At 35.4% G+C, this 21,596-nt stretch overlaps 2 protein-coding genes across 2 annotated transcripts; one reads left to right on the forward strand and one right to left on the reverse strand.

Annotated features, from left to right (window-relative positions):
• Positions 1 to 7,021: 7,021 nt before the first annotated feature.
• On the reverse strand, positions 7,022 to 9,758 carry LOC126812208 (parkin coregulated gene protein). The gene is made up of 5 exons (XM_050538462.2): positions 9,483 to 9,758; positions 8,936 to 9,070; positions 8,574 to 8,745; positions 8,091 to 8,240; positions 7,022 to 7,881 (listed from the first exon to the last, which is right to left on the reverse strand). Exons 1-5 carry the CDS (start codon positions 9,597 to 9,599, stop codon positions 7,721 to 7,723), a joined length of 735 nt encoding a protein of 244 aa, XP_050394419.1. The 5' UTR covers positions 9,600 to 9,758; the 3' UTR covers positions 7,022 to 7,720.
• A 50-nt stretch (positions 9,759 to 9,808) lies between these two features.
• Positions 9,809 to 19,473, forward strand: LOC126812207 (28S ribosomal protein S15, mitochondrial). Its single transcript, XM_050538461.2, has 7 exons — positions 9,809 to 10,029; positions 13,693 to 13,779; positions 14,353 to 14,428; positions 15,244 to 15,292; positions 15,983 to 16,067; positions 18,268 to 18,326; positions 18,958 to 19,473. Exons 1-7 carry the CDS (start codon positions 9,903 to 9,905, stop codon positions 19,378 to 19,380), a joined length of 906 nt encoding a protein of 301 aa, XP_050394418.1. The 5' UTR covers positions 9,809 to 9,902; the 3' UTR covers positions 19,381 to 19,473.
• Positions 19,474 to 21,596: the final 2,123 nt, after the last annotated feature.

Below are 21,596 nucleotides of genomic sequence, written 5' to 3' on the forward strand. Positions count from 1 at the left end.
ACATGTGAAAATTAGTGTTCTTCATTGAAGTGGAAGTGATTTCAGTGCTTATATTAGTTATATTACCATCTGAAAATAAGTGGGCTGCTAAAATGACATATCTTAAAATATTAATGTCTATTTTTTTCACACATAAACATTATGAAAAATAAATAATGATAAATGAAATAATCTTATATAGCGCTGTGACCTCCAGTATGTAATACTGCTCTGTGGCTCTTCACATAATTGTTACAAATTTTTTTTTAGATTAATATAGGGATAAAATTATCAGAGTCTATATAAAAGTCTAAACTAAATCGATGGTTACAAGAAATTAGAAATTAATATAGGGATAAAATTATCATATAATACATATAAAACTATAAACTAATTCTAAGTTACAAACGATATGCAAGTTTGGAATGTTTTTTTTTTATCTAGATTTAAAAACAGATACCAAGGCTTTCTTTTACGTCATAAGGCAGTTCGTTCTATTCACAAGGACAGACGAACTTATAACGCTCGTTCACCTAAACCAATTCTGATCGTGGGGCAGATGAATTCAGATGATCTGAGCTTTCGGGAAGGGTTGTATGCATGTATGCATGTATATGTTCCGTGGGACAGGCTGGTGAATTGAGATTGTTGAGGCAGTTAAAAGTGAACATATTTATCTTGAAGGTCAAGATTTCTAACGACAGTTGTAGCCTGAACTGTAGTACCACCAACTAAAATTGAATTCGTTTCATTTTCGCGATTTCTTTCGATGAACATGCATTCTGTTTTGTCTTTATTTAACTTGAGAAAATTTTGTTTCATCCACTGACTTATGTCTCGGATACAGGATTGGGTGTAAGGTTATGATCACCGGAATCAATTTCAATATACAGTATACGTACAATTGGGTGTCATCAGCATACATTTGATGTTGAAGACCATAATTGCTAATGATATGTCCAATCGGTATTGTACAAGACATAAAAAGTATAGGGCCTAATACCCATCCTTATGGAACACCAAACTTTTAGGTTGGGATTTTTAGCAGTTGGTGATGGTTCCCCCTCCCGCCTTTTGAAATGAAATCCGACTGAAAGTCCTAACTTTCTGCTCCAACTGGGCTAATAGAAAAGGGCATTTATACGCCATGTAGTGTGCTAGAGGAGAAAATTCCGCCTCAGATTGATTTCCAACTGCCAAGTCTTAGTGTGGGCCTAGGTTTTTGGCTCACCCAAACGACTAGACACTTTTTCTAGCCATATCCTCCTACAAGCACCAGTGATATTATAAATAAGACTGAAAATTTTCTCAGCTGGATCTAATCTCGCAGTACGTGAGACGGTGCTATAATTTTGTGTAGTGAGCCACCCTGGTCCATCCATCTTTTTCTGAACGAGCCAGAAAATAAACAGGCATTTCATTACAATTGTTGTTCGAAGTAAACCGTATATTGAACCATAGTTATTTTAGTAACGGTGTCTGATAGAGGCTAGCTTCTATCAGACACTGTTGCTAAAGTACTAATTGAACCATAACTCTGTAATGGTTTGTCACCTTTATTGTTACGGTAATTTGACCCGTTAAAAATCTACCAAGTTTTTATTGTGTGAAAAACCAAAGGGTCGCTGAATTCTGCAGGAATATGGTGATCCATTCAATTTCAATAAACGCGTCCAGTATAATTTAGTAAACAGAATGTCGGGGTGGGGGTGGTATACCGCGGCTACAACACTTTGTGAGGCGAGTAGCTACCCCTCGGGCAATCAATTTTTTCTTTCAGGGGAAAAAATATGTATGTTGTCTTCTTTTCGGAAAAATAAAGTGCACGAAATCTGATGACTTGATAATAAAACACTTTAATATACAGGTCACATAATTATGACCTGTACATTGCAGTTCAATTACTAAATGCCGTTGAAACAGTTTAACAAAACACTAATTTTACTTGCTTGAGTACGGGAATTTGTACTGGACCACCCTGGAGCAATGGCCCGAAATAATCCCTCTCTAAGCCGAAACGCGGATTTTTGGCATACTGTATCTATTTATATACAACTGCTGGTAGTTTTTTTCTTTAAAATGCATACAAGATATATCTCATATCAACCTGTCATGACGTCATCATAGGATGATATATCAATCTCTTTATATCAACCCCTGATAACGTTGATGAAATATTACGAAGAACACAGAAATAACTTTTTTTTTATTTCTTTTGACAATTACAAATGTTTGATACAGTTGGTTGCATTCAGCACCGAAACAGGTGTACGTATTGATACATTTAGATTGGACTCTTAATTTCGTATTTTTTTGCATCAGCTGCATTGCTGGAACTCGACCCTCTTTCATGTAGCAAATCACCTTTGTTCTTGTGTATACACTGACACCTGAAAGATATGCACACAGTAATTATAGGTTACAAAAGTTTATCAAAAATAGAGGAAAAAATCCAATTTAACCTCGATAATTCGATATGTACAAAATAACTATAGGCTTATAAACATATCTGAAGGAAAATTTCAACTTATCCGCAACACTTCGAGTATCCATGTCCAAAATTATTTCTCCACACACTCCAAGACTTGAAAGTATTTATAGCCCAACAGCCCCCTTAACACAGCCCGTTAAATCCTTCTCTGAAGATACTGAAAATCGGAACATATTGAATTTTTCTTTTCAAAATTTTCTGAAATTTTTTGACTAGCAAGTAGTAGATCCTCGTCGGAATTTCGGAATTTGCATTCACATCTATTTCGCCTTCAATCTGTCGGCTAACAGGGATTAATTTTTCATCCGATTGCGTATTACTATCCATTTTATTTTTGCTTTCAATGCAAATGAACCTATGGAGACTCTAAAATGTCGAGAAAGTATTTTGAAAGAAACCTGCTCGTAAATTCACGTTATTAAGTTCGGTAATTTTCATTATTTGGCGGAAATTATCGGGACATTATCCAATCATTGTTGACTTCAAATGGAAAGGTCTATTTAGTTTAAGGACGATTAAAACTGTGATGTTGTATATGTCGGATATAAACCTTCTCACCCTCGGATTGATATAGGAACACGCGAAGCCCGCGTGTTCTTTATCATATCGGATAGGTTAATATCCTGTACTTACACGCCTTTAGGATGTTATTTCCTTTGATCTCAATGTATGTTATGAAAGTATCAACCTGTTGTGACGTCATAAGAGGGTGATATCTGATCAATTACTGATCAGATATCACCCTCTGATGACGTCACAATAAGTTTATATCACTCTTCAATGAAAAATGAAATGAAATGGGATTTAACGTCCTACTGTTATTATTATTATTATTATTATTATTATTACAGCATATTTATAGTGCACCCTTTCATATAACATGTTCAGGGGCACTTTACAAAGTGACAATGTAAATCACACATAAACAACAAGATTATGGGCATGTTAACGATTTTATACAGAGTCAGTTAAAAGCCTGATTAAATAAATGTGTTTTAAGTTGTTTTTTAAAAGAATATAGAGATGTACAACATCTTAAACTAAATGGTAGATTATTCCATAAAACAGGTGCTTGATAACTAAAAGAGCGCTGACCATAAGAGACTAGTTGAACAGTTTTTGGCTTTAAAAGTAGTTTATCTGATGTACGCCAATGTGTACACGGGACCTCGGTCTTTCGTCCATCCCAACGACTAGGCAACTGTCCTTGTCAGCTAGGCCCTCCATCCTGCATCACTGACAAGGGAAAACCACGCCGGAAAATCTGAATGATCTTTCTCGGCCAATGCAGGGATCGAACACCCGACCTCCAGGCTAGCGAGCCAGCGTGTTACCCGCTTAGGCACGTGATCCCGTTTTATTCACATGTACAATGTTGTCACGCGATTCGGACGACGAACTTTACCAGGCCCACGATATATGTTACTTAGTTTCTTTATCTGACCATCAAGTACTTATCTAAAACTCTCAAATTTAGGATTTTGTAGTATTATCCACGTCAGTTTTATTCGCAATCCCTAAACGTGAAACTATTCCCATAACTAAATACGGTGGGAAATATTAATTATATTTTGCTTACTTGCTAGACGAATCTAGACATCAAAAAAATAAGATCTTAAATATACATGTATGTGCCAACGCACACAGGATTTTTTGCTCAGTATCGTGTTTATTATTATGCCGCGACACTGATCAACTATATATTAAACGAGTTCACTCACAGTCCACTGATCTCTGCGTAAGGTATTTATGGGCACGGCATTGTTGGCACATTTACTGACGTCTTTTTGTCACTCGAAATTGAAAAGCGTTTTATAATATTTATCTTCCTCACAATCCGAAATATCTAAGTACGATGCACTCGTTAAATATTTTCTGCATAAATTCTGCACTTTGACTAGTTTTTTAAATAATTCTTTGTCCGAATCATTTAGCAACATTGTACAAAATGAATGCCAGTTTCTGAACACGTGGGTAATGCACGTGTAACTTACGACTTAATTGTTTTCTTAATTTTGTCATATCAGTCGCAGGACCGATATAGGCTAAACCATTGTCTTATAGGGGTGGGGTGGGTGGTCGAATGGTTAGGGATCTTTAGCGGTGGGGGGGGGGAGAACCGGAGGACCCGGAGAAAACCCACGGGGTTATGGACAGGTGACCCTACTCCTTGTCACGTACAACCGGGGATTCGAAACCACGCCAGTTGACTCAATGACAGACCTTATGATACAGCGCGCACGTGCTACCCCCGCCCCCCGGCCCCCTAAAATGGATTACACTTTAAAACATTTAAAATCATTGTAATAAACAGTGTCAAGCGCCGGTGTTTGCAACTGTCAAATTTTCCCAAATTTCCCCTGGTTGGCCTCTCAAAAGATAATTTCGATATTTAGACCTATATTCCCCTACCTTCAAAATCAGGAATCCAGGTGGGCATAATATACTGAAATTTTGGTTATAAAAACACATAAATAAGAATATATTGGACTAGCTACGAGAATGTAACTAAAAACGCTGAGATATACTGATGTGCTTGTTCGAAACACAGAGGGTTGAGAGATAAAGGCTTGTTATCAAATATTGGACCATTTTCAAGCATTTGCCGCCGTCTATAATTTTCAAAATGTATGGCCAATATATATATATACGGGAATTTGTTCGGGCGTTTTTTGGTTTTTTTCTCCTAAACTGCACAGGACCCGTACGGCTATGGTGGGGGAATCATTATCCAAAATAGGGAAGAAGTTTGGTCCTCTTACCCCGAGTAAAAATTATCTGCTATATGTTGTACATTGTCAAATTCATCTGCTATATTTGTATTTTTAGGGTTGAATATTGCAAAAACAATAACTGTTGACCCAAAACCCAAGGGTCACCGTCAAGTTTACAACTATCGCAGATGTTTGGGTGTTGCTACTCATCTAATAATTAATTGCAGATATTGTTATATTAAGATTGCGACCACGGTCTAGTACTATAAAAACCAGTTAAAAATAAATGGACACAGCTCACCAAATATTTCTACGCCGTCGAATGTAGGGCAAAAGTTATTTTTAGTCTTTCTCTCCCTTTCCCTTTTTCCCCCTTTTGCATGGCGATTTTTGTTGACTTTTTGGTGTAGAATCGATACAAGGTTGGTTAGGTTGAAATGTAGGGTCCAAAATTGCATGTTTTTTTGTCTCTACTTCCAGCTTGTGTATCTCAAGTTTTCCATGGTGAACCTCATACGTGCTTTTGGGCAAGAGGTTGCCACATGTTGCTCCATCTGTGGTAGAAAGCGTTCTACCCAACGAAAATTTGGGAAAAAGTTAGAGCCGGTCTAAGAGACGAGAATTAACATTAAAGTCAATGGGCAAATGTTTAGTGATCTGTGGCCAAATGGCACATTTTGTTGTCAGTTTAAATAGAGTTGTCTCTCTTTCTACAAAACGGCAATGACTCTTTGCATAATTTTGTTATCATTTGATCAGCCTTTTTGTCACACTATATATGTTGAATATAATGGATATTAATTTAGAAATTCTAACAGTTTAAATCCCTGTATTTGCAATATTATTGAATAAGGCCCTTTGTTTATCTCTACAAACCAAACGTTAGTTCGGTAGCCAAGGGATTAAAATATAGGCTAAGAGTTTTCAAACTTTGTATTTGAATATGTGGAGGTTTGTAAGAAGATTCATTTAATTTGTAGATGACCGATTATGTATGTTTTAACGGGCCTCCCTAATTTGCTCAATTAAAAGACTAGAAGTTGTTTGGTTTTACACACATTGGGATGATCTCTACACAGTGTTTACAGTCATCAGACGAAGAATCCTATTGATTTTCAACAATTTCCAGTAAGTACTGCCCGAGTTATGGCCCTTGATCACTTTGAAAAAATCTTGTGAACACTCTAGAGGCTAAAGTTGATATCCGATTGACTTCAAATTTATACACGGTGTTTAAGAATTGATTTTCAACGATTTCCAAAAATCAATGCCAGAGTTATGTCCCTTGATCACTGAAAATTCTTGTGGACTCTTTAGAGGCTGAGGTTTATATCTGATCTACTTTAAAGTTATAGTGTTTCAACAGTTTTTGATGATTACTGCCAGAGTTCTGGCTCTTAATTGATCCCTTAATATCTTGTAGTGCTAGATATAGGTCATGAGACAATCGAATCAAATTCTTATTGGGTTGTTACCCAAATGTAAGTGTTGTAAATGTTTTCATTACCGTACTGACAAAAGAAAAAAAAAATATGCGCCAACCCTTTTTGACTGCCCAGAAAACATAGCTGCTGTGGGCATGTTTTGTTGCCTGGCAACCTATCTTTTAACTCTTATCAATTAAATAATCATCCTTTGATGTTGGTGTGCCATTATTTGAATACACATCTTATTTGAAGTTGTTCAATGGTCTTGAGCAAGACATTGTGTAATCTATTGATACAACACTCGGACAAAACTTTCTCGTGCAGTAAAATATTTTATTTAATGTCACACTCTCGACCACTAAACCACACTTAATAACACTATTGCTGCTAAATGACTACAAATTCAAAAATCATTTCAAATATTTTATTTGAATAAATATTTCTGTGACATACACATATGTACAAAACATTATACAATGTACTGGGACTGTTTCTAATATCTTAAAGAAGAAAATGATTGATAGATCTAAGTTCAAACCATAAAGTAGAAGTTCTGCAAAGAAAATTACTCTAAAAGATGGCAATTCTATGATATATAGACAAATGACGAGAATTTGAAAAAAAAAATGACAGACCGTGCAACTTGGAGAAAGAACATTATAACCAAAATTTAGCTTAAGAAATGCATATTTAATCGATACTATAATAATTGGAAACTACCCCCTAAACTGACAGAAATACAGTTTCCTGGAAATATTTTGACTGAATTTACTTACTTTATATTCAAATAATATAATAAATATCACAGATAAAAATTGACAAAAATATACAAATAAAATAGGTTAAATATATCCAAACAAAATTTTTTATCTTAAAAACAATTGATAAAATATGAACTGATACAATTCTGGAATTGAGCGGAACAGTTAATGCTGTTAATACAAAGTGTAATGCTGTTGTTTTTTTTTAACACAATTGTCTTTCTTTTTCACTTTTTATTTAAATTTTATAAATGCACAATTCACTTGTACACTATTGCCTTTTTTCTATAAATATAAGAATGCTGGGTGGCATTAATTCTGGGTGAAAGTGTTTATATTTTAAATAATTTAATTGAGCATGCAGGATTCATATGTTGGAACCATGTATTTGATATTTATGAAGGCATCCTCTCCCCCATGTCTTTCAAAAGCTTCTAATGTTTCTTGAATCAAATCTCCAACATTTTCACGTTTTTGCTGACTATAATCGATTCCATCTCCAGAATTTACTGAAAGAACACAATAAAATAGTTTAAACTCTTTCCCCTCATTCAATATAGCCTGTTACACAATAAAATAGTTTAGTCTAAAATATTTCCCCTCATTCTATCTAGCCAAAAGATATAAATTCAATTAAGGTAATACATTCTACCGACTGACGACCTTAATGTACAAAATACAATATCAAAAGGTAATTAAACAAGAAGTAAATACTTACAATTTTTATTTTTGAATATGTTCATTACAGGTAGAATTTGTCTATAATATGGAACTAGAGCTTCACCAACCATATCTGCTGACACTACCAAATGTTGAAGAACTTTCAATGTAGTGCATAACACTTTATGATTCCTCGTATTCAGTGCGTCTAAGAAATAAATGAACATGATTATATAAGTATATGTGAACTTTCAGGTGTTTGAAAACAGTTGTGATACGGTTTAGCATGATTGAATTGATTGTTCAGTAAAATCTGAACTTACAGGTGTTTGAAAACAGTTGTGATACAGTTTAGCATGATTGAATTGATTGTTCAGTAAAATCTAAAGTGTTCACTAACAAACGTCTAACAATAATATTGTAGAGAATTTGACCAATGTGTAGCGTTGGCGTGAAACTCTTCAACAAAAGAGCATTATTTTCTATTTAATATCCATGATCAAATGATGGAAAAACTAAAATACATAACAATATAACTTACTTTTGATTGGGATAATGAGCTGTGGGATGACTGGTAGAATCTTGGAACCCCCATGTTCTAACATATCATGTACACCTTGCCGAGCAAAAAATTCATAGGGATGGACTGTTTCACATAAACCATCAAAGAAAAGAGGAAGATAATGATGATAGTCAAGCTTTTCAATTTCAACCTGAAAAATAAAATTTCCCATTTAATAATATGACAAATTTTGAAAACAACTGATATTCTTTATGAGTTGATTAAATGCCACATCCTCATTTTGATGGAAGTTAAGTATTCGCTAATGACTGTCAGTAACTTTTAAAAATTGCTTAGCACATTGAAATTGACATGATGCCCACTTATCTATTCATTCTCACCTTCCATGCAATTTTATTTCCTTTTGTGTCGTGTTCTAATGCAATTGGGAAATCACCACGTTCATAAAACTTTCGGAAATTTGTTGGTTTGGTTGGCCTTTCTCTGAATGCACCAGCTGCTTTTGGACCAGGGACCTGTAATAAAAGAAGTAATGTTACTGTTAGATTTATTTGTCTTGTTTTAACAATGGAATGGCTGTTCTCCGTCAGATCCATAGGAATAGGACCATGTCCATGGGTGTTATCCAATGCCCTAAAATATTGGCTGACACCCAAATAACACTATAAGGTAGATCTGCTTGATCAATTATGATTGCATCAGGGCTTATGACTATCGACTATATTATAAAAATAGCCATGTTAGGCCTACTTAGCGGACAATAATTGTGTTATTAATTTATTGACAATTTCAGAACATCCAAAGATCAAATTAATTCCATTTACATTAATAACGTCGACGTAGAATCAATCTGAAGACGTTGGGAAATGAGGTTTGGTAGGATCAGCCTATATAATTTTAGTATAAATAAAGACAAACAATTCTTACCAATTCTTGGCGTTTTTCATACGTGTTGCACAACAGCGAAAATGGAATTTGCTCTGTGTTTGATTTCTGTTTTGGTTTACAAATCCCAGTGGTAACGGGTTGGAGTCCTTTCATCATTTTTTTAAAGTTTACTGTTCTTTTCTCCGATGGTTTACAATGCACTGTGTCAAGCTAGATGCCTTACTGTGGCTCTAATTGAACGGAGGGAGTTTTTCTATGATTTTCCACAGCAAACATGGAGTACTCATAAACAAGTATCCAAGCAACGATAAACAAAAATGCCCGGATGAACACATTTTCGCGTCATCGTATCCATAACTACATTTCCGCTTCCGCTAGTAAATCTCCCCACAATGCAATTTACCATCATGGAGGACTTTGCCGGAAGTTAAATGTGAAAACTTTTCTAGTATCTGAAAAATGTCTTTGAGACATTTAAAGCAGCTCTCGAAGTCACTCATTCTTACACATATTGGCCCAAAACCGTTAGCAACACCAAAAAGGAGTAACATTGTCCTAAACATCGGACAAAATCTTTCTTATCCCAGTATGTATTTTAGTGTTAATTATGTAACAGCCTAAACAGGCATTGCGAAGCTGATGACACTGACGAGATAGGCGGGGGGGGGGTTGGATGGCTGAATGGTTAGCGTGCGCGCGCTGTATCATAAAGTCTGTAATTGAGTCGACTGGCGTGGTTTCGAATCCCCGGTTGTACGTGGCAAGGAGTTGGGTCGCCTGTCCAACCTCGTGGGTTTTCTCCGGGTCCCCGGTTTCCTCCCACTACTAAAGACCCCTACGCGCAAGCAAATTATGTAAATAAAATTAAACCAAATGTTAGTCCCGAAATGACCTAGTTTGTGTCGACTGGACGTTAAACCCCATTTCTCTCTCTCTCTCTGACGATAGGCTAATTACTTTAGGCCTATAGTTCCTTTGCCTTTAGGAACTGTCTCTGATCGGACGATGTCCGCTGACAGTTCCTATCGCTTTCTAGAAATGGTTTCACTACTGATGTCTTACGTCTTACTCCAGCCACAGTAGTGGACCGTCCTAAGGCCTTCCTTTGCGCAAGTTTTATAGTCATTTGACTCAAAATAGTTACTCACTTACTGGCCTATGGCTATATAACTCCCTTAATTTCCAATTACACCCACCCCAAACTGTACTGTACATAGCTTAACATATAATAAACCAATTCTCATTGAAATAAAGGTGAAACCTTACCGCATAATTATATGATCTGATTTAACCCAACTGCTATGCGAAATTTTGTTCAGTTAAAATAACTGCCGTACCAGAATCAAGTGAAATTATATCACTCGAAAATACCGAAAAACTGTTCGGTATGATAAAATTAAGATTTCTGTGTTCCACTCTTCACTTTTTGTAACATAATCACTTATTTCCATGCAAACTATGATGATATGTGTTGAAAAATTTGCAACTGAACCTAATTTTACTTGCGTAAATAGTCGAATAGTGTATCAATTGCAGCCGTAGATAAGAATTATCTCGGCTAAAAATTGCATCTATCTATATAGCTGCAATATGAAAATATGGTAAAATACCGCTCTTCAAGTAGAATTTAGCGATTAAATAAATATGCGGTGTTCCCATGTTCGAGTCTCCTAATGGCTGATCAGGTCATACATATTTTCTGTATGTTTTTAATCGTAAAATTCTGCTTGGCAAACAAAAAAGAATCAGGGCGAAAAATAGTCGGTAATGATTCCAAAATAGCCTTAATTAAACCAAAGGTGGGGATGAGTGGTATTTTCATATTGCAGCTATGTAGAAAGCAATAGGAACTGTCAGCGGACATCTTCCGATCAGAGACAGTTCCTAAAGGATTGTTAAATATTAAACCTTCATAATTAAGTTGCTCAAGTGATACAAATAATGTTAAATGATTTCGTTTTTCCGAATTGATTTAAATTTAGATCTAAACTGTATGATTAATTTCATTGACGTCAAATATATGTGACATCATTGATTAGACGTGTCATGCGCCTGGACAGTTTATCACAGTGTATCTGGTTCTCGTCTGAATTTTTTTTTTTTAATCAACAGTCTGTGGGTGACAGTTTTACTTATTCTCCTGTATTACGGTACTGTAAAAGAGCTTTGCTCAAGCACTGCTAAAGACACCTAAGCGCAAGCAAATTATTGAAATGAAATTAAACCATACATGTTAGTCCCGAAATGACCTACATGTAGTTTGTGTCGAGTGGAAGTTAAACCCCATTTTTCTCTCACATCAGTAGCTAATATGTAAAAGGCATTGCCTTAGCAGAGTGAAGCTGATGTGATTGTTATCAAATGTTAAATAACTTTGTTTTTGTCCCCCGCCTTTCGAAGAAAGCAGGGGACTATTAAAATGGGTTCGTCTGTCTGTCCGTCCGTCCGTCCGTCCGTCCGTCCGTCCGTCCGTCTGTCTGTCTGTCTGTCTGTCTGTCTGTCTGTCTGTCCGTCTGTCTGTCCGTCACACTTTTTGGGACACAATAACTCTCTTCCTAATTGAGCTAGAATGTTCAAACTTGGTGTATGTGTTTATTAGGTCAATGCCTTGATGGAGTTCGAAGATGAGCATTTTCCGCTTAGGGTAAGCAGAGATAAGCAATTTGATTGGTTGATGCTTTGGGACACGATAACTCTCTTCCTAATTGGGCTAGAATGTTCAAACTTGGTGTATGTGTTGATTAGGTCAATGCCTTGATGGAGTTCGAAGATGAGCATTTTCCGCTTAGGGTAAGCAGAGATAAGCAATTTGATTGGTTGATGCTTTGGGACACGATAACTTTTAATTGAGCTAGAATGTTCAAACTTGGTGTATGTGTTTATTAGGTCAATGCCTTGATGGAGTTCGAAGATGAGCATTTTCCGCTTAGGGTAAGCAGAGATAAGCAATTTGATTGGTTGATACTTTGGGGCACGATAACTCTCTTCCTAATTGAGCTAGAATGTTCAAACTTGGTGTATGTGTTGATTAGGTCAATGCCTTGATGGAGTTCGAAGATGAGCATTTTCCGCTTAGGGTAAGCAGAGATAAGCAATTTGATTGGTTGATGCTTTGGGACACGATAACTTTAGTTCTAATTAAGTGAGATTGATGAAACTTGGTGTATAGTTTCATTACAGTAATACCTTGACTAAGTTTGATAATGAGCATTTTCTGCTCAGGGTAAGCAGAGCGATACGCAATTTGATTTTTATATGTGTCCTCTAATTATTTTCCTATGTCGGCGGGGACATCAGCCTCACTGTTGGCTTGTTCCAAATTGATTTTAATCTATATCTAAATTGTATGATTAATTTTGTTTTCAAAAAAAAAAAAAGAACAAAAACGTGTGAGAATTTTTTCATTGACATCAAAAATATGTGACGTCTTTGATTTAGACGCATCATAGAAATATTTCTATGAGACACATAATCTCGTTTGAGCGAGATTAGGTAAGCTGACATGCGCATTGCCAGTTTCGCCAGTGTATCCGGTTCCGTTCTGAATTTTTTTCAAGCCAACAGTCTGTGAGTGACAGTTTTAGTTTGCTCAAGCAAATACCACATGTCAGGGTGGAGCACGAACATACCCGTATACGTACACACAGACATCTTTTGATTTTATTTATTTTGATTAAAGATCTCAACAAGTGTGACATCTCCCACCAGCCATTTTGTTTTTGTGAGTACAAAAGTATGTAGAATTGATAACTTTGGCCATGGGAGCTTTTCAAAGAAAGGAGAAGTGGTATAATGTGTTCTAGAAAAAAATAAGCCATCAATAAAAAGATACTATTTCTTAGAAGTCGAAAACTGTCAATACACAGTCATGTTTGATTATTTATAAGTAAATATGACATAAATTGTTAATCTTATTATTTAGTTGCAGTGTTAATACCTTCATTACCTTAGGTCCTTATTATAAGTTTAGAGGTTTCTACATACTAGTAATTACATTAGTAAAAACATGTTAAGCTTACATGAAAAACATCATGGCATTATTATCCCCAGATTAATCCCTATAAAAAAAACTGGGCCACAATTTATATTAAATATAGATTAACCCTTTCCGATGAGGTCAATGCTAAGATCCATTTATGAAAAAATAGGTCAAAGATATTTATGTACATGTACATGACAAAGGAAGAAATAAAATATCTTTTCATTTTTAACACAAAATTCCAATTTACAAAATGATTTTCTTTTTTAGATACACCATGTCTCATACCAAACAGAACTAAATCAACAACAGGTGGATCATCTGTTAAAAGAAAGCCACTAAGTTTTGATTATTCAGGTATATTTTAGAAACTTTTTTAAAGAGTTTATTTACATGTATGTCCAAAAATGACCTACTGATAGATGAGAAGATCTTGAAGAGGAGCCACATTTAAAGAGACATAAAGAACTTACTATAAAAAAATAAAGGGAATTAATTAAATTTCATATATCATATTCAAAATAACCTTTGACCTGGCTAATTACTGAACCAGAAACTAATCATTACATGTGAAGAGGAAAACAGTTAACATCAGAAACTTGTACATATAAACAGTAACCAGGCTAGACATTGTATGTAAACAGCTAATATCAGAAGCTAGACATTACATTATGCTATTGTAAACATCTAACATCAAAATATACATTATGTTATCGTAAATATCTAAGATAAATTACATGCCAAAAACTAACCTTGAATGCTAGACATTGCATGTAAACAGCTAACATCAGAAGCTAGACATTACATGCAGACAACTATTACTCTACATTACATTATGTTATTGTAAACAGATAACATCAGAAAGTAGACATTATAAATTAAAGTGAATTGAAGATGAAATACTTGAATGTTTTGATGTATATTTTGTAGGTGATTTAGTTACAAGATCTTCTCTACAAGAATCTGATACATTAAATATATTCAAAGATGTCACTGAATTAGAAAAGTATGTAGACATTTAATGAATTCAGTATTATGAAATGCAATTGAATGGGGTTTAATGTCCTACTTTTCTGCACCTACATGTACTGGGTTAATAAGGACGTGCATATGCCATACAGTGTGCTATGAGTGAAATTTTGCCTGGACAGCGGCACTGCGGCCTACTCTTATATCGAATTCCAACTGTCAAGGGTTATTTTACTTGCACTCCAGTTGCCAATGTGTACACAGGACCTCAGTATTTCATCCTATCCAAATGACTAGACACTGTCCATACCAGGCCCTTTGTCCTGCACCACAGACAAGGGTAAACTATGCCGCAATATCCTGAGGAACTTTCTCGGCCAACAACGGAAACAAACAAGAGACCTCCTGGATAGCGAGCCAGTGTCTTACTCACTGAACCACTACTTCAGTATTAGGATTCTGAAAGTGGAATTGTATTTTAATAGTCAAAGTAAAATATTGCAAGGTTTGTCATCAATGCAAGTCCCATGCCTGTAGGGTTGCCAGATATCTCTCGGTTTCTTTTGAAAAAAATATACCATATCTAAACCTTGAAATAAACCCCATTTCCAATGATTGTATCGATTGTAAACGAAAAACAAAGAAAGTTGAGGTTGGTTTTATGAAAAGCATGCATAAAAATGAAATAAAGTATGGAAGACTTTCTCATTGAAATTCTTTGTAGAACAAATATTCTTTTAATCTAGGAGGTTATTAGCAATAATGTGAAATGTCAAATGATAGATCTGAGAGTTGGATACTTTAAACAAAAAATTAAAATAATATTGTGTTTTGTATTATTTTTTTTTCCAGTGCTCCTGAAAATGTGAAGAGAATATGTAGTATAGAAATGGCATCAGGGGTAAATATACTAGAATACTTAGTGTTTGGTTTAGAATACTAATTAGTAACACTATCTGTACAATGTAACTATTAAAGACTTGCAAATCTGCATCCATATATCAGAAATTATTGAAACTTTTAGTTGTGAATGAGAAGACAGCAGTTAGCAGATTATGCATAGGGGTCAAAGCAGGGATCTCGTTTCAATCATGTTTGACAGTCAGGACTGAGTGGTATTGAAATTGACCAGGTGGAGAACCGACCTGTTAGTCAATTTACATGCTATAAATTTTGAATTTCAAAGAATTTAGTCTTAAAACAGAATAAATACAGTTAAATTCATAGTTTTAATGAGTAGAAACAATTAAAAATTCACATTAAAACATTGGGATATGACTATAAATTTGTCACATTCTGTGGAAAAAATATCCTGCTAATCTGAGGGATACACCAAAAATGGATTGGTTTGTAAAAATTTTAATTGCTCATATTGAAATATGAAAGGCTTGTTTGTCTAAAGCATTACAAGATTCTGCAGTGATAAAGGGCAAAAGATTCTGGAATACTATTCTACAATTACTGTTTATTACTGGGAATCTGATTTCCTTGATAAAGACTACAGGATCCTAGTTAAATAAACATTGATTGTGTTCTGGGTATATCTTCTGTAGTTATACTGTTGAAACTTATACATGTACTTTTCTTGTAGGCAGAAATTAAAAAACATCGCATAGAAGAAATGTCTAACAGATTAGAACAGTTATTTGGTAAAGATTGTCATAGGGAACAAATGAGTATGTTTTTTTATTTATTAAATTTACATTTAAATTCATTAAATACACATCATATTCATAAATATGAACAATAGTTTATTTTTTTTTATAAACATTATTTTATTTAATTTCAGGATTGGGAAACGGGCAAAGCCTATATAATCCCTCTCCCCAAAATTTTAAGATGTAAAGAAATAAGACAAAAGAAATATGTACAATATTTACAATATAACACATAAATATAACTACATTCAATCAATCAATTGCAGTTGCATTCAAAGTGGGCTAATAATAATAGAGCCTTCGCAAGGTTCTTTAAAGCAAAACAAGGGCCATAACTCTAGCAGTAATTAACAGAAATGGTTGAAATGAAATCAGATTCTCTATCTTACCAATGTAACCAACATATACTGAGCGCCATGGAAAACGCATCACTTTTTTTCCCAAATATTTTATTACTAGGTGGTTTTGTTTGTATAATATTATGCAATACTATGAACTATTGTTTCACACAATGCTCCCAAACGCAAAAAATATCAGCCCGTGTGCACACAAAAAAATTGCACAAGATTCACATGAAAAACCCAATATTCATGTGCGCATTGTGTGTGAGCCCTTTAAAAGCATATTTCAACTTAATGTGCAGTATATGAACTGTAAAACATCAATCTGTCGTAATTTGTTGTTGGACGTGTGAAGGAATCGAGCTAGAGATGCCGAGACTTACTGAAAATCAACGGAATGAAGCCATGGGAATGTCCAGGGCTGGCATGTCTACACGTGCTATTGCCAGACACTTCAATTGTCATCAGTCCACTATTGTAAGGTTGTTGGAACGTGTTTGAGTTACTGGATCAACACGTGACCGTCAACGTCCTGGTCCACAGGGCGTTACAACCCAGACTCAAGACCGCTACATCCGGGTCACTCATCTGCGTGACAGATTCCGCCCAGCGACTCGAACAGATGCAGCAGTCGTCGGAAGACAAGGACCAGTAAGTGCCAACACCGTAAGACGTCGTCTAAGAGAAGTAGGACTATGTGCACGACGACCTTATGTTGGAGCTATCCTCAGGGATCATAACCGTCAGCGGTGTTTGATATGGGCTCAAGGACACCAGACATGGAGAAGAGTAGACTGGCAAAGTTCTCACTGTGCTCTTCAGTGATGAGAGTCGCTTTCATCTTTATCACGCTGATGGCCGTCAACGTGTGTGGAGACGTCTTAGGGAACGTCTTGCCGACTGCTGCGTCTTCGAAACTAATCAATGGGGTGGGGAAAGTGTAATGGGTTGGGAATGCTTCACATTTCATCACCGGACCACCCTACACTTTTGCAAGGGTCGTGTTAATGCTGTAGCCTACCGTGATGATGTCTTGCAACCAGTTGTTGTTCCGATGTTTCGAGCGCACCACAACTTCAGCACTTCCAACAGGATAATGCATGTCCGCATACCGCCCGTTTTAGTATGAACTACCTGGCTGCTAACAACATCAGAACATGTCTGTGATGAGATTGGACGCCGTCTGTATCGTGACCACAGATGCACACCATTGGTGCTTTAGAAGCTGCTCTTGTCCAAGAATGGAACAATTTGCCCCAGGCCTTCTATCAAACATTGGTAAATTCCATGCGACGTCGCTGCACAGAGTGCGTAAGAGCCTGTGGAGGACACACACGCTACTGACATCTGTGTCATACTTTTGGTTTTGACCCCTCTGACTTTGTACCGTTGATTACAGATTAAACACCCATAAGTGTACAAATGTGTTGTTATTGATGTGTTCCCATTTGAATATTGTTCACAATAAGAAGCAAAATAAATAAGATATGTTTACAGGATCATTTTGTTATACGAAAAACTAAGTGATGCGTTTTCCATGGTGCTCAGTATATATATACTGTGAATATATAGAGAATCTCGGACTCATCTTTTTTGATATCAAAAAATATCAACACTCGTCAAGTTTTTTTTTACTTTATCGACTTGTGTTGATATTTTTTGATATAAAAAAAGACGAGTAGGAGATTTTATTTATCACCCAATCCTTTCTTACATGCACAAATAAATGAATATAATTCTTTGCTCTAGATTCACTTTTACTGAATCTGATTACATTACCGCGTAGTGATACATCATTTTTTGACAGCAATTCCACCATTGCAAAGATCTTTGAATTGACCAGTGTTTCCATATATTCAACTTTAATTTTTTTTTAGTTGGTAAATTAACTGTTGAAATAAGAAGTTTAATATCACATTGTCTTCAGTTCAGATCGGTCAGTATATTTCATTACTTGTCATATGTTTTAATAAATGCTATACCGGGTATTTCTTTATAAATACGAAAGAGTAAAAGCAGACTTACACTATCTGTTCAGAGTTTGCAAGAAAGACATAATTTGTATTTGTCTTAAATCTCCAGTAATATGTAAATGAAACATTGTTGCGTTACTCTTATTTGATATGATCTTTAAATATGTATGATCAGTGTTCCAACGATAAATGTTCATATGAACTACATGTAATTAACACAATGAGAGCACATATTGATACTGAAGAAATATTGCATTCTACACCATAGCAAAACTATTGAGTTTGAATGTTCCCTTCCAATGTGAATGAGAAAGATGCTCATCTGGCCCCATCTATCATAGCTAAAGAGTCTAGAATTGTTGAACAGTCAACCAGTATATTGAATTAAATTGCTCAATGGAACCAAAATGATTATATATTGTTTGGCCAAGCATAAGATCTAACAAAGTTTGTTCGATTGACCTGCTTTTACCCCTTATTTAGCCAATGAAAACATTTTTTTGAGGTGGGGGGGCAATAATTTCTTATTTTATTGTGTTGAACTACCTTAGTGAGTTGATGCAAGATGCACTCATTAATTAAACTATTTTTTAGGACAAGCGAAGCAAGTCCATTTTGGTTGAAAAAATACAAAAGAGAAAGAAGTATATGAAATTTTTACGTCGAGAAGATTATGAGAGATTTGAATGGTTGTTAGATGAATTGAAAATTAAATATATACCCCCTCCAGCTTATTATAAATTTGTAAGCAAGAGACAGAAGCGAAAAATTGAAGTTAAGGATGCAGCATATACTGTTCGACAAAGTAAGATTGATGCTTTGAAGAAAAAACTAGAAGCAGAAAAGGAAGCATTTATGCAAGAAAAAGAGGAAATTTTAGCAGAAATTCAAAAGGAAGCAGAAAAATATAAACTTGATCCAGAAATTTTCAAACAATCTTTAATTAGAGAACGTGAAAAAAGTAAACGGTATGTTCTGGCCAAAGATCTCTGGACTGCAGACGAAGAATATAACTAGTTTAAAGACTTTATATTGAATAGTGCTAGACAGTGTAGACTTTGATAGTTGCTTGATTTTTGTGAAGTACATTAAAAGCTTTTTATAACATAATTATTTTGATTGATGTTTTGAATAGATGCTTCAACATTTTGTTGGTAAATATATTAACAGAAGACGTGTCTGCTTTCTGCTGCCCTACATTCCGAGTGAATTTTTATACGCCCACATTTTCAAGTCGGGATGTTTTGGTTATTGGTAGTTCCATCAAAATTGCATAAAAATTGCGACCTCTAGAGTGTCCACAACCTTGGTATCATTATGCACATATTTTTCAAGTTCAGTGTCACAGGAAACCACCAACGACTGTGTTTGCATGGTAAAGGAGTTAGAAAGGAAATAAAATTTCACTTCATGGCTGAGTAATTTTATTAGCCAGAAATCGCTCAGACTATCTGGACCCTCGGCGGCCCCAGGACGCTTGGCTAAAGTTCTAGGATGGTAGCCCCCCCCCCCCCCCCATTTAAGAATTGTTTCCGACGGCCCTGCAATTAACTGTTGACTTTGTCTTTACTGTCTTCAATGGTGTTTTGAAGCAAAGTCCATTGACTTATGAGGGATTTCCAAAGGAACTGAATTGATAATTTTAATTACAGTTTTATAGGACACACGTGAATTGTATCAGGGTATATCCTTTAAGAAGATAGGTTGCCCGACAACAAAACATATGCCCACAGCAGCTAAATCGTCCGAGCAGTCGACAAGGGTTGTCACATATTTATTCTTTTGTAGGTAATTAGGGGAATTTAATAGACAATTTCATACAGATGACATTATAATTTTTGTTGTTTGAAGGTTCACAAGGTTCTAAAAACTAAAACAAAGGCCGTAACTCTGGAAGCAATCTACAGAAATTGTTCAAATTAGACAGGCTTTTTTCATTTTACTAATTCAAATAATGCATATAAATTTCATACAGATCGGATGATAACTTTTGTTGTTTGAAAGTTCACAAAGTTCAACAAAGTAAATCAAGGGCCATAACTCTAGACGTAATTGACAGAAATTGCTGACATTCAATGGGCTTGTTCGTCTTCATTTCACTAATTTAGGTGAAAACTGAAACTCAATAGGATTGTTTGTTTTACTAAATTAAATGATACATATAAATTTCATACAGATCGGATAATAACTTTTGTCGTTAGAGCATTTACAAGGTACAACAAAGTGAAACAAGGGCCATAACTCACGGCATAATTAACGGAAATTGCTGATATTCAATAGTCAATAGGCTTCTTCATTTCACTTATTTAAATGATGCATATCAATTTCTAACAGATCTGCAGGACGGAGGGGCTGACGAGGACAGCTGTCTAGTCGTTCGGTTGTACGAAAAACCGAGGTCCCGTGTACACATTGGCGTGCACGTTAAAGATCCCTTGACAGTTAGAATTCGATATAAGAGTAGGCCGTAGTGCCGCTGTCCGGGCAAAATTTCCCTCATAACACACTGTATGGCGTATGCCCGTCTTCATTAGCCCAGTTCGGAGCAAAACAGTAGGACATTAAACCCCATTTCATTTCATTTCATTTCATTTCATTTCTAACAGATCGGATGATAACTGTTGTCATTAGAGCGTTCACAACATTCAACAAAGTGAAACAAGGGCCATAACTCTAGATGTAATTAACGGAAATTGCTGAAATTCAATAGGCTTCTTTGTTTTACTAATTTAAATGATGCATATAAATTTCATACAGACCGGTTGATAACTTTTGTCGTTAGGGTGTTCACAAGGTGCAACAAAGTGAAACAAGGGCCATAACTCCAGAAGAAATTAACGGAAATTGCTGAAATTCAATAGGATTCTTCATTTCACTAATTTAATTGATGCATATCAATTTCAAACAGATCGTATGATAACTGTTGTCATTAGAGCGTTCACAAGATTCAACAAAGTGAAACAAGGGCCATAACTCTAGATGTAATTAACGGAAATTGCTGAAATTCAATAGGCTTCTTTGCTTTACTAATTTAAATGATGCATATAAATTTCATACAGATCGGTTGATAACTTTTGTCGTTAGGGTGTTCACAAGGTGCAAAAAAGTGAAACAAGAGCCATAACTCCAGAAGAAATTAACGGAAATTGCTGAAATTCAATAGGCTTCTTCATTTCACTAATTTAAATGATGCATATCAATTTCATACAGATCGGTTGATAACTTTTGTCATT

Source organism: Patella vulgata, chromosome 2, assembly GCF_932274485.2.
Source record: "Patella vulgata chromosome 2, xgPatVulg1.2, whole genome shotgun sequence".
Taxonomy (NCBI): Eukaryota; Metazoa; Mollusca; class Gastropoda; family Patellidae; genus Patella; species Patella vulgata.

Excerpts from the sequence above, each read along its gene's own strand:
- LOC126812208 (XM_050538462.2), bottom strand. The coding sequence starts at position 9,599 with ATGATGAAAGGACTCCAACCCGTTACCACTGGGATTTGTAAACCAAAA. Across the intron at positions 8,746-8,935 it reads GAAATAAAATTGCATGGAAG|GTTGAAATTGAAAAGCTTGA; the intron begins GTGAGAATGAAT and ends TTTATTTTTCAG. Across the intron at positions 8,241-8,573 it reads GCTCATTATCCCAATCAAAA|ACGCACTGAATACGAGGAAT; the intron begins GTAAGTTATATT and ends TTTATTTCTTAG.
- LOC126812207 (XM_050538461.2), top strand. The coding sequence starts at position 9,903 with ATGTCTTTGAGACATTTAAAGCAGCTCTCGAAGTCACTCATTCTTACA. Across the intron at positions 15,293-15,982 it reads GTATAGAAATGGCATCAGGG|GCAGAAATTAAAAAACATCG; the intron begins GTAAATATACTA and ends CTTTTCTTGTAG. Across the intron at positions 18,327-18,957 it reads ATTGTCTTCAGTTCAGATCG|GACAAGCGAAGCAAGTCCAT; the intron begins GTCAGTATATTT and ends ACTATTTTTTAG.